We start from the raw sequence: 10,367 nt of genomic DNA on the forward strand, positions 1-10,367 counted from the left end.
CCCACTTCCCCCGGCGGCCGCACGCACGCCCCGGCCCCTCACCGGTAAAGCCGCTTGGTGTGGAGGACCTTCGCCTCGGGCTCGCTGCTCTCCCCTGGGGGGGGGGCCTTGGCTCATGGTGCCCGGGTCCGGGGCGGCTCCCGGTCACAGGCCCCCGCCGCCCGCCGCTACCGCCACCACTGCCGTGTCCGGCCGGAGCCGCAGCCGCCGCCGCCGCCGGCCCTGCGCGGCCGCCATCGCTGTGAGGCGGCTGCCCGCGACAGCTCCTCCTCCGCCCGCCAAGTCTCGCGATAGCAGCTGCCCAGCTGCGGGCCGGCGGCCTGAATGCTGCCAGATCTCGCGAAGCTCGTTTTCCCTCCCGGGAAGTTGCCAGAACTAACTCTGGGCAGCACGGCCTCCTTCCGGCTTCTCCAAGTCCTTGCGGAAAACTTTATTGACAAAGCTGCCACAGAATGGACAGTGGACCCCGTGAGGGGCTGAGGCTGGGCTGGGTCGCGGCAGATGGGCCCACAGCTTGGAGCGAGGCTTTGCTTTGTAAAGCAGTGGCCATTTGGTGCATCCTTCCGACACTTCACCCCGACCCCCCATTTGAGCCGCCCCTCTTTCAGATTACTGCTGATTCCTCTTCTCATTTTATCCCCCGTCACTTGAACAAACAAAAGTATGTGAAAGTTTCCTTCGGAAAGGTGGAACGCAAGAGTAAGCCCTCCGAGACCTGAGCCTTGAACGGGCGCCTCGGCCCTCGGCTCCCCATTGCAAAGACTAACACCTGCAGCCCCGCAAACATTCATAGAACACCTGCTGTCTTCCAGCCACAAGCCTGGACTCTGGAGATGCAGGGATGAGCAATCCAGACACTGCCCCGCCCTCACAAAGCTTAGATGGCTTCCGGGATAAGGTCCCACAGGAACGAGCAGCCATTCTCTCACGTTTCTGCCTTGGAAAGGTCACCTTGGATCTGATTGCTTTCTTAACCTTAAACCTAGGCTAAAAAGCAAGGTGTTTGGGGGTCTGTGTAAATTGTAGTAGGAACATAAACTCCCTTCCACCTCCATCTCCTGGTTCCAGCCACGAACGTTTTTTCTGTTCCTGAAATCACCTAAGCTGGTCTTTCTCCTGCTGTCCCCTCCTTGGGACACTCCTTATTTCCCATGAGGTCACAGCTCAAATGTCATCTTGGCAAACAGGTTTCTCTCCTCAAATTGACTTATTGATTAGGCTCTTTATTATCTGTTACCCCGATAGAACAAGCTCCTCGAGAGCAGAGACCTTGCCTGTCACCTTGTCTTCTATGTCTGTCTGTGCCTAGAATAGTGCTTGGCTAAAAACAGGTGCTCAACAAATATTGAATGGATAAATGTAGAAATTCCATTTATTTTCTGGGTATCCCAACCTACTCCAAGCACCCTTTGATGTACAGACCCACTCTTTACCCTCTGCTTTCCCTAGCTTCAAGCTCCTACACATCCCATGTGCCTGGACCACACGCTTACCTTTATGCTCAGCAGCACCCCCACCTTCAGAAAGGATGATGACGTCCTCCGCCAATGCTTTTTCTGTCGGCAGATTCAGCAGGGCGGGGCCTGCCCCTTTAATCTGGGCCCCACCTGCTCTGGTCAGACAGGTTTGGAGACACAGGTAAAGGGAGAGAGACTGAGTGGAATACTTGCAGAGCCAGCAGGGAGCCGGGCAGCTCCTTCCCAGACGTTGGGGACCCTCCGCCTCTCCAGATGGAAAGTAAGAGGGTGTCATGGGTCCACATGGCAAGGGGCCGAAGGCCCTTGAGGAGGTGGAGGGAAGGGACTCAGCCCCATCCAGCAGCAGTGAGATGGAGGAAACAGGGAGGGGAGAAAGGCAGGAGAGGAGGCATGGGGAACAGCCATGACTAGATCTAGAAGTCAGAAGGGACAGCCCCAGGCCCCCTGGAGATGGAGGATAGAGGACAGGTGCTGGTGACGAGTGTGGAGACTGCCCAGGTGCCCACCTTGGAGACAAACGAGCAGGGCGCGCTACAACCGCCAGATCCTTGGGACAGATTTGTTGGCAGATCGTTGGTGTCAGTTACGAGGAGAGCTCCAAGCAGGGAGCTACAAGGAGAAGGGGTGGTTTGAAAATGAAGAGGCAGCTTCTCTGCACGCAAGGAGGCCCCTGGTGGGAAGGGAGCTCCTGGCAAAGCTCTAGACACCCCCTCTTCCTCCTATTTCTGCATTAGGGTGGCTATGACCCCAGGGGTTTTGGTGGAGGGGGTAGAAGGCGTGGGTGGGAGCTGGCCAAGGCCACAGCTGCCAGCGCCTGCGCCCCCTGACTCACCCTCTCCTACTGGATGACATTTGATGTCGAAAGGGTGTCTCCATTTCAGCTGCTCACTTCCCTCCCACCTCCTTCTGTTTCAACACCTTCCTGGGTACCTTGTTCTCCCTAAGGTCCCAGAAGGGGCTAAAGCCCATGAGACCAGCTGCCCCAGACAGTTCCAATCCTATAAACCTGTCCTGAGGGCCAGAAGCCAGGAACTTCTGACAGAGCTTTCTTTTCTCTCCAGGGTGATAGGACCTCATGGTAGACCCCAGAACTGAGGCCCCAGGATGACAGAACCCGAGACTCTGGCCCTGCTGGAAGTGAAGGGGTCTGAGGCCCTGGAGAAGAGCCCACCCCAGGCCTTGGTCCCCAGTGGCCGGCAGCCAGAAGGGGAAGGTGAGGCTGAGTCCCATGGAGCTGAGTCCTCCAAGGTGGGGTCTTCAGCTGGGTCTACCACTGCCGGAGAGGGGGCTGAGGATGGTCTCGACAGCACAGTGAGTGAGGCTGCCACCTTGCCCTGGGGGACTGGCCCCCAGCCCAGTGCCCCATTCCCAGACCCCCCCGGGTGGCGGGACATTGAGCCCGAACCCCTCCAGTCAGAGCCACCCACCAAGCTAGAGGAGTTGTCCGAAGATGATGCCAACCTGCTGCCCGAGAAGGCGGCCCGAGCCTTCGTGCCCATCGACCTCCAGTGCATTGAGCGGCGGCCCCAGGAGGACCCGGCTGTGTGCTGTGAGGCGGGCGAGGGCGAGCGCCGCCGGGACTGCCTGCCGGCCCGGGCCACCCACCCCGAGCCCTGTGAGCGCAAGTGGGCCGAGGCCGTGGTGAGGCCGCCTGGCCACTCCTGCGGGGGCTGTGGGAGCTGCGGAGGCCGTGAGGGGCTGAAGGCCGTGGCCTCGGTGGGAGCCGCCCTCATTCTCTTCCCCTGCCTGCTATATGGGGCCTACGCCTTCCTGCCCTTCGACGCCCCACGGCTGCCTACCATGAGCTCCCGCCTCATCTACACGCTGCGCTGCGGGGTCTTTGCCACCTTCCCCATCATACTGGGTGAGCCGGGCTGGGAGAAGGGAGCAGGGCTGGGGGCGGGAGCTCCCCTCCCCTGGGCCCCGTGCGCCCGGCCCTTGCCGGGGTGGGAGCCCCACCGCGAGCCCTCCCTGGCTTCCCGCCTGCTGCTCCCAGGCTGACCCTGCGTGCTCTCCAACCCCACCAGGGCTGCTGGTGTATGGGCTGAGCCTCTTGTGCTTCTCGGCCCTGCGGCCCTTTGGGGAGCCACGGCGGGAGGTGGAGATCCACCGGCGCTACGTGGCCCAGTCAGTCCAGCTCTTCATCCTGTACTTCTTCAACCTGGCTGTGCTCTCCACCTACCTGCCCCAAGAGACCCTGAAACTGCTCCCTCTGCTCACTGGTCTCTTTGCCATCTCCCGGTGAGTTGGCTGGGGGTGGGGCTCAGGGGCGGGGACGGTGCTGGAGGGACCCCGGCATCTTGTCTGGGGAGACAGGGACAGGGAGCCTTCTGGATTCTGCATTAGCCCGGATTGCACCCTGGATCCATGAGTCCACTTCTCCCTTGCACCATACCTCACCTGGTAGCAGGTGATCAGCTCTATGTCTTCCCAAAGGAAGTTGATTTCAGGGAGCCATAGACCAACCCAAAACTGGAAGGGCTGCCGGGGGTCACCTAGATCAACCTCCCACCCATTGCTGGCAGTCCCCTGTGAGACTCTGGTCAGGTGGCCATTGGCCTCTAGTTGGACACCCCCTGTGACCAATGTTCAGTTCTGTGTAAGACAGTGTATTTCATTTTTCAAAGGTCCCAATTACTAGAGAGTCTTTCTTTGTGTCGTGCTGTAAACTGCTGTCCTGACTTTGACTCTGGAACTGCCCAGGACAGTTCAGATATTTGATAACAGCCCTGGATGTCCCTACTCCAACACCCTGCTCCTCCACGGTTTACTTTGCCAAATGGTCCTAGTCCCTCAGTGTCCTGTGACCTTCCCTCCGGGCAGGAGAGCCTCCTGATTGTTGGTGGTCACTGGCATTGGCCTCCTGCTCATACAAATGGAGCCACATTGGCTCTCACGCAGCCTCCTTCCTCTGCTTTCATTTGGAAGTCACCTGAAACTCTTTGGGGTGTTTCCACGTGAACTGCTGTTAACCCAGAAAGCACTTTTGAATTTCTGAAGGCGCATGCAGATCTTTCCATTTTTTCCCTAACGTATTTCCTTTTATTACTTTTGATGCAGGATTCCAGGTCCCTTTAACTGCTAGAACATTCTTGCTCTTTTTTTTTTTTAAAGATTTTATTTATTTGACAGAGAGAGACACAGTGAGAGAAGGAACAAAAGCAGGGGGAGTGGGAGGGAGAAGCAGGCTTCCTGCGGAGCAGGGAGCCCAATGCGGGGCTCGATCCCAGGACCCTGGGACCATGACCTGAGCCGAAGGCAGATGCTTGGCGACTGAGCCACCCAGGCGCCCCAAACATTCTTGCTCTTGAGCTAGAATCTCTGTGCTGTCACTTCTGACTAGTCTAGTGACCGTCTGTCCCACCAGCCTCCTGGCTGTGGTGTGGCCTGTTTTTTCCCAGATGTTCCCCCAGATGAACACGTTCCTGTTCCTACTTGGGTAACTTACCCTCCCATGTCCGTCTTGGGGAGCGCCGGCCTCAGACAGAAGTTGGCTTAAGCAGACCCCATGCTTGTCTGCCCTTCTCACCCCGTTCACAGCGAGGAAAGCCAACAGACCGGGGAGAGGAGCTGCTGAGACCCGCCAGCAGCAGTAGGGCCTGGAATGCAGCCCCTCCAGTGTCCCCAGGGCCCTTCCTTCCCTACGGCAGGCAAGGTGCTCAGCGCTTGTGCCCGGCTTCATCCTCTGCGGAGCGTGGGGGTTAAATGAGTGACTTCATGCAGAGAGCTTGCAGGAGTCTGGTGCCCGGGAAGGGCTAGTGTCCCGCTGTGCCTGCCGGTGCAGTGCCAAGGCTCTCCCCCTCGTCCCAGGGGTGAGAGTGGAGGCACGGCCGTTTTGTACTAAGTGGTCCTCCACCCGTTAAGAGGAAGCTGCTGCCCTCCTGGCATTGGGGGTGTGTATTTGGAGTGGATATTCCAAGAGGGGAAAGACCCATCCCTTTGGGCTCCAGGCCCTCTTGAAGCTGGCTTCCTTACTCTCTTTTTTCTAGAGTGGCAGGAGAGAGGGTGACGATCGGGCTTGGGTTCAAATCACAGTTTTACCGTTTCCCTGATGTGCCACCTTGGACCAGTTTTACTTAACCCCTTTGGAGTCTTAGTTTCTTCATCTGCAAAAGGAGAAACCAATACAGTGGGATGTAATCAGGATGTGCAAGATGAGGAAGCTGGTTATGTACTGCTATAACCCGAATCTCCAAGATACAGTTAATGGGGGAAAACAGCGTGTGGACCAGTCTGTATGGTGTGCTACCAAACTTCAAAACAGGGGAAAAGGAAAACATGCACCCATTGCTTGCTCATCTATACATAAAGTGCTTGACGCAAAACTGCCGTGATACTGGACATCCAAGTCAGGGGTGGAGGGGAGGTGGGGGGCTGAGGGGTGAGGATAGGGGCAGGGAGACATTTTACTATTCTCACTGGTGCCTTTGCATTTGGAACCATGTGAACGTATACTGCCTATGCAAAAGTTTTAAAGTTAAATTTGGAAAGTCAGCAGAGAGGGAGGGGAGTGATATATTCGCCTCATGGAGACACAGGGGCGTCTATGTTAGTGGCCCCGACGTCATGCGGTGTCCAGCCCGTTAAGTGCGTAAGCTCGGGCTGTTCAGACGAGTCTGCTGTACCCGCGGCCCCCCCCAGGCTGATGTACATGCCAGCTAGCTGACGCACTCCCCTCTTCCGGCCCCCCCAGGCTGGTGTACTGGCTGACCTTCGCTGTGGGCCGCTCCTTCCGAGGCTTCGGCTACGGCCTCACGTTCCTGCCGCTGCTGTCCATGCTGGTGTGGAACCTCTATTACATGTTCGTGGTGGAGCCCGAGCGCATGCTCACTGCAGCCGAGAGCCGCCTGGACTACCCCGACCACGCCCGCTCCGCCTTGGACCGCAGGCCTCGGCCCTGGGGCTGAGTACCCACCCCGGCCCTGGTGCCTCGGGGGATGAGCCCCAGTACTGCCCAACCGTCCCCTGCTCTCCCCCGAGTCCGAGTGGGCCTTTTACCTCGGGAGCCTGGGGCCGTCAGGAGGGAGGGTTTCTTGCAGGGAAAGAGGTGGATGGCCATGTCCCTTACGTGTGCTGAGGACGGGGAGCCAGGACAGGGAGCAGCGGTGAGGTTCCTTCCCCAGCAGCGCCCGCGGGACCCACTGCGGCTGGCCTCTGCCCCACCCTCCAGCCTCCTGTGAGCCACAGCCAGACTGACCATTTCCGTCCCTGGTCTGAGCAGAGGGCCGCAGGGAGACTGGAAATATTGCCCATGCTGAAGATAAAGGCTGGGCATCCGATCGTGCAGGACTTGCACGTTTGGTGGAAACCTTCCTGGGGGCCTGGGTTCAGGACCCTCCACCGCTGGCCCTCGCTGGACCTTCAGCTTCAGTCCAGATGATTAAAGCTGCCGTAGCCCAGAGCTGATACCTCCTCCCTTCCAACCCAGTCAGGCCCGGTAACCTCCCACCTCCAAACTGCTCAGAACACGCCTCTCCCAGGGGAGGAGGTGCGGAGGGGAGGGGAAGCCTGCCTCTGGAGAGGGGTAGGAGTGTGTGTGTGCACGCCCACACACATGGTGGCTGGGGGTGGCTGCAGGGCACGGTGGCTGATGTGAACCCCGTGTGAACGTGTGTGTGACAATAAATGACCACCACGGTCTTCCTTGGCTCTTCCTTCATGTTGGAGCCCTACTCTCAGGCATCCCTTCCTTGTCTGACGCAGACTGGTCCAGAACCCCTTGCCCCACAGGACAGAGAGGGGGGGGGGGGGGAGGAGGGGGGCCGCACACGGAGACGTGCCTCCAACGCTCACGTCTCAGCCTCTGGTTCCTGGAACCAGCCCCACACCCGCTCCCAACACCCACACACTGAGAGACGAGCCCTGGGGAGAAAATGAGTCTATTTCGTGCCTTCCAGGGCAGCCAACAAGTCAGAAGGCCTCTCATTTAGGCCTGTGAGTCCCATTCCGGGAAATAGGGCTGGTGGGGCAGGGAGGCATCGCCAAGGGACTCCTCCACCTCTAGCATTCATCCTGTTGCTGGTCCCTCCCCAGAGTATGAGGGAAGCCCCATCTGGGGGGCCTCCAGGAAGCCGAGGGTAGTCTCTGAGGTCCTGCAGGGAAGCCAGATGGAAGAAGGGAGCAGCTGACCCTTCATCCGGCAGACCAGCGAGGCAGGCCCAGAAATTCATGTCCTGCCCTCCAGTGAGCGGGCCTCAATTTATAGGCTGGTATTCCGAGCACTGCTTTTGGCCCAGCAGCAGAACCACGCCTCCTGCCAGCAGCATGAGCCCTGGGGCACCCAGGGCCACCGCCATGATGCCCAGGATGAGCGGGGACAAGCTGTCCACTGGAGGGGTGCCCACACCCAGGAGCATCGACCTAGGGCAAGCAGAGTGAGAAAGACAGGTAAGCAGGTTAGGCAGGAAGACCGGGACGCTGGGCTGCCCCACGTCCACTCCCAAAGCCCTGGTCCCGCCCTGGCCCTCACCAGCTGAGGTAGTGTTCGTCCCAGTAGCCAGGGCCCGTGGGAACCCCAAATGTCAGATTGAAGGCACAGAAGTTGGTCTGGGACCCAAAGAAGCCTCGGACAATGGGTGACTGGGGGAGAGGGTATTCCAAGGTGAGGTAAAGGGGGGAAGCTTGGCAGGGCAGGGCTGAGTCCCGGCCCCTCTGCCTCTGGGAGAAAGCCACCGGCCGCCACTGCATGAAACCCGATGGGAGGGAGCCCCACAGCAGCTGGTCCAACTGGGGAGAAAGACAACAGGATGAGGAGGACTGACCTGTGCCGACCCTTCTGTTCCTCACCCTTCCCAGCCTCCCACTGTCACTAGCTGTCCTGGGGCCTGGGCCTGCCTCCAGGACTGAAGGCTGCTTGCACAAAGCCTGAGGCTCTCCTCCATAGAAGGGGGAGTTGGATCTGGAGCACCGGGTCCTCTCCCAGCCCTGCCCCTCTGCAAGCCTGCACTCAGCTTCCGCCCCAGGCCCCCAGGCCCGCCTTGTCTTCTGCACTGAAGGCAGAGGCCTGGCCACATTCATCAGCACAGTGACCAGCACTTAAAGGAGCTGAACTACGTTGCTAGTTAGTAAATGGTTATACGAGTCTCTGAGGTCCCACAGGGCTCCTCCTACGTTCCCCCATCCCCCCGCCTCTCCGCTGGAAGCCTGACCTGGAAGACAGCAGGTGCATATTCATCATCAATGGAGTGCTGCTTTTGCACAGAAGGGCAGTCAGGGCCCTGGCCCAAGGTGACTACCTCCAGCCCGAACATGGAGCGGTTTCCCCGGGGACAGGCCCCAACCAAGGCTACTTCTAGCTGGCAGGTGTCCGCCGAATGCAGGAGGCGCGGGGCTTGGGCCGGTCGGCCAGAGCTGGGGTAAGCCTGCACCTGGAGTGGGGGAGGCGGGGGAGGCATGGGAAGCGGGGGCCTGTCTGTGTTGGAAGGCCACCCCCACCCTCATAAGCCACCTTCTGAGTTCCTCTGATTCCCCACACCTTACCCTGAAGGCCAGGCTGCCGTTGGCAAAAGCCCCTGCGGGGTCGTGAATGGGGTGGCCTCGGAATGTGGCGCTCAGGGTGGCAGGATCCAAGGAGTCCGTGATGTTGTTCCAGGAGAACTCGGCCAGGGAATACGGGGGATACGGGTTTCCTGGAGGCTTGGCTGACGCCTGGGATGTGTTAGTGCTGTCAAATTCAAACAGCTGGCGGGTGGGGTGAGGTGGGACGGGGCTTGCTGAGTCCCGTTCTTCCGGAAGTGACAGGATCGTCACTCTCCCACCCCCCACCCCCTCGCAGGCCCCACCCCCACTCGCGGGCCCCCACCCCCAGCCTCCCATTCTTGACAGTTTTCAGTCCCTCCCTGGGATCCGGATGACCCCTCTGCCTCTCCCCCTGCTTCTCCCCCAGCCTCCTCACCCTGGTAAAGACAAGGGCGGAAGAGAACTGGACGCTGCCCCTGGGGAGCACGCTGAGGCCCCCGGCCGGCTCCGGGGAGAGCAGGCGGCTCCAGTTGACAGCCAGGGTGCTGTGGGTGGTGTTGGTGGCCACCATCAGCGCCGCTGGAGGCCCCGTACTGCCCCACACGTAGTGCAGGGTGGAGTTGGTGCCCACTGCCCGGATGTGAAGCAGGTTCTGGCGGGCGCCCAGCAAGTCAGGGATGACCTCCAGAGACACCTGCAACACGGGGCCGTGGAGGGTCAAGGGCACGGAGTCGGGAAAGAGACACAGGACGAAGCCGCTTGGGTAGGATGCAGAGAGGCGAGAAGCGCGGTGTGGGAACTCAGGAATCTGGAAGGCGCGGAGGTGGGCAGAGCCACAACCACCCCGACCCTGGCGGCAGATGAGGGCGCAGGGCTGGGGGAGGGGTAAGGAAAAGCCCCACCTGGGTCACCCCGGGCCAGCAGGGTCCGTCAGGTGTCCCCCGAAGACAGGGAGCCTCCGCCCTCCACGATCCTGTCCCATGGGCCCCGGCGGCCCCCCGCCCCCGCTGGCGCTCGGGTGCCCTCCCAGGGCAGCATTTCCTGAAGCACCCACTCTTCTAGCCCCTCACCTGGCGGGTCTCCTCCCCCAGCAGGCCAAGCGGGGTTGCAGACATGAGAAGACCCAGGAGGAGAGTGGGGCTGGGGGCACAGCACCCTCGGCCCCAGCGGGGCCCCTCGCGGCCGCCCATGGGGCCCCAACTTCAGAGGGCGGAAGAGACTCCAGAGTCATGTGACTCGCAACCTCAGCTGATCTCGGTGCAGGGCGGGGTCTCACGCCACTTCTTAAAGAGACCGCCCCCTTGAGCCCAGATCCCGGCTGAAGAGAATACAATCAGAAAGGTTAGCTCTTCATCCCCAGTGGGGCTCCAAGCAAGACACCCCGGACTAGACAGGTGTGCAGCCAGACCCCAGACCTCTCCTACCCGACGG

At 60.2% G+C, this 10,367-nt stretch overlaps 3 protein-coding genes across 8 annotated transcripts in view; 1 reads left to right on the forward strand and 2 right to left on the reverse strand.

Annotated features, from left to right (window-relative positions):
- SMG5 (SMG5 nonsense mediated mRNA decay factor) overlaps window positions 1-96 on the reverse strand; it is a 26,283-nt gene extending 26,187 nt beyond the window's left edge. For all 3 annotated transcript variants that reach the window (XM_044915876.1, XM_044915877.1, XM_044915875.1), the window contains exon 1: window positions 43-96. The gene's annotated coding sequence lies outside the window, so the exon portion shown is untranslated. The remainder of the gene's footprint in view (window positions 1-42) is intronic.
- Window positions 97-1,631: 1,535 nt separating this feature from the next.
- Window positions 1,632-7,141, forward strand: TMEM79 (transmembrane protein 79). Its single transcript, XM_021682094.2, has 4 exons — window positions 1,632-1,737; window positions 2,540-3,342; window positions 3,506-3,719; window positions 6,172-7,141. Exons 2-4 carry the CDS (start codon window positions 2,583-2,585, stop codon window positions 6,383-6,385), a joined length of 1,188 nt encoding a protein of 395 aa, XP_021537769.1. The 5' UTR covers window positions 1,632-1,737; window positions 2,540-2,582; the 3' UTR covers window positions 6,386-7,141.
- A 200-nt stretch (window positions 7,142-7,341) lies between these two features.
- Window positions 7,342-10,150, reverse strand: LOC110573544 (glycosylated lysosomal membrane protein). Of its 4 annotated transcripts, none has more exons than XM_044915878.1 (6): window positions 10,007-10,150; window positions 9,373-9,630; window positions 8,958-9,158; window positions 8,627-8,845; window positions 7,948-8,057; window positions 7,342-7,838 (listed from the first exon to the last, which is right to left on the reverse strand). In XM_044915878.1, the coding sequence occupies exons 1-6, from the start codon at window positions 10,124-10,126 to the stop codon at window positions 7,673-7,675; spliced, it is 1,074 nt and encodes a 357-aa protein (XP_044771813.1). In that variant the 5' UTR covers window positions 10,127-10,150; the 3' UTR covers window positions 7,342-7,672. The 4 variants fall into 4 exon arrangements, with proteins under 4 accessions (XP_044771813.1, XP_021537767.1, XP_044771814.1 ...); XM_021682092.2 differs by having other exon boundaries at window positions 7,948-8,204; XM_044915879.1 differs by lacking the exon at window positions 9,373-9,630 and having other exon boundaries at window positions 7,948-8,204.
- Window positions 10,151-10,367: the final 217 nt, after the last annotated feature.

The sequence above is a fragment of the Neomonachus schauinslandi genome, chromosome 6 (genome assembly GCF_002201575.2).
Source record: "Neomonachus schauinslandi chromosome 6, ASM220157v2, whole genome shotgun sequence".
NCBI classification, from domain to species: domain Eukaryota; kingdom Metazoa; phylum Chordata; class Mammalia; order Carnivora; family Phocidae; genus Neomonachus; species Neomonachus schauinslandi.

Excerpts from the sequence above, each read along its gene's own strand:
- TMEM79 (XM_021682094.2), top strand. The coding sequence starts at position 2,583 with ATGACAGAACCCGAGACTCTGGCCCTGCTGGAAGTGAAGGGGTCTGAG. Across the intron at positions 3,343-3,505 it reads CACCTTCCCCATCATACTGG|GGCTGCTGGTGTATGGGCTG; the intron begins GTGAGCCGGGCT and ends CAACCCCACCAG. Across the intron at positions 3,720-6,171 it reads GGTCTCTTTGCCATCTCCCG|GCTGGTGTACTGGCTGACCT; the intron begins GTGAGTTGGCTG and ends CGGCCCCCCCAG.
- LOC110573544 (XM_021682092.2), bottom strand. The coding sequence starts at position 10,126 with ATGGGCGGCCGCGAGGGGCCCCGCTGGGGCCGAGGGTGCTGTGCCCCC. Across the intron at positions 9,159-9,372 it reads CCGCCCTTGTCTTTACCAGG|CTGTTTGAATTTGACAGCAC; the intron begins GTGAGGAGGCTG and ends CCCACCCGCCAG. Across the intron at positions 8,205-8,626 it reads ATGCACCTGCTGTCTTCCAG|TTGGACCAGCTGCTGTGGGG; the intron begins GTCAGGCTTCCA and ends CTTTCTCCCCAG.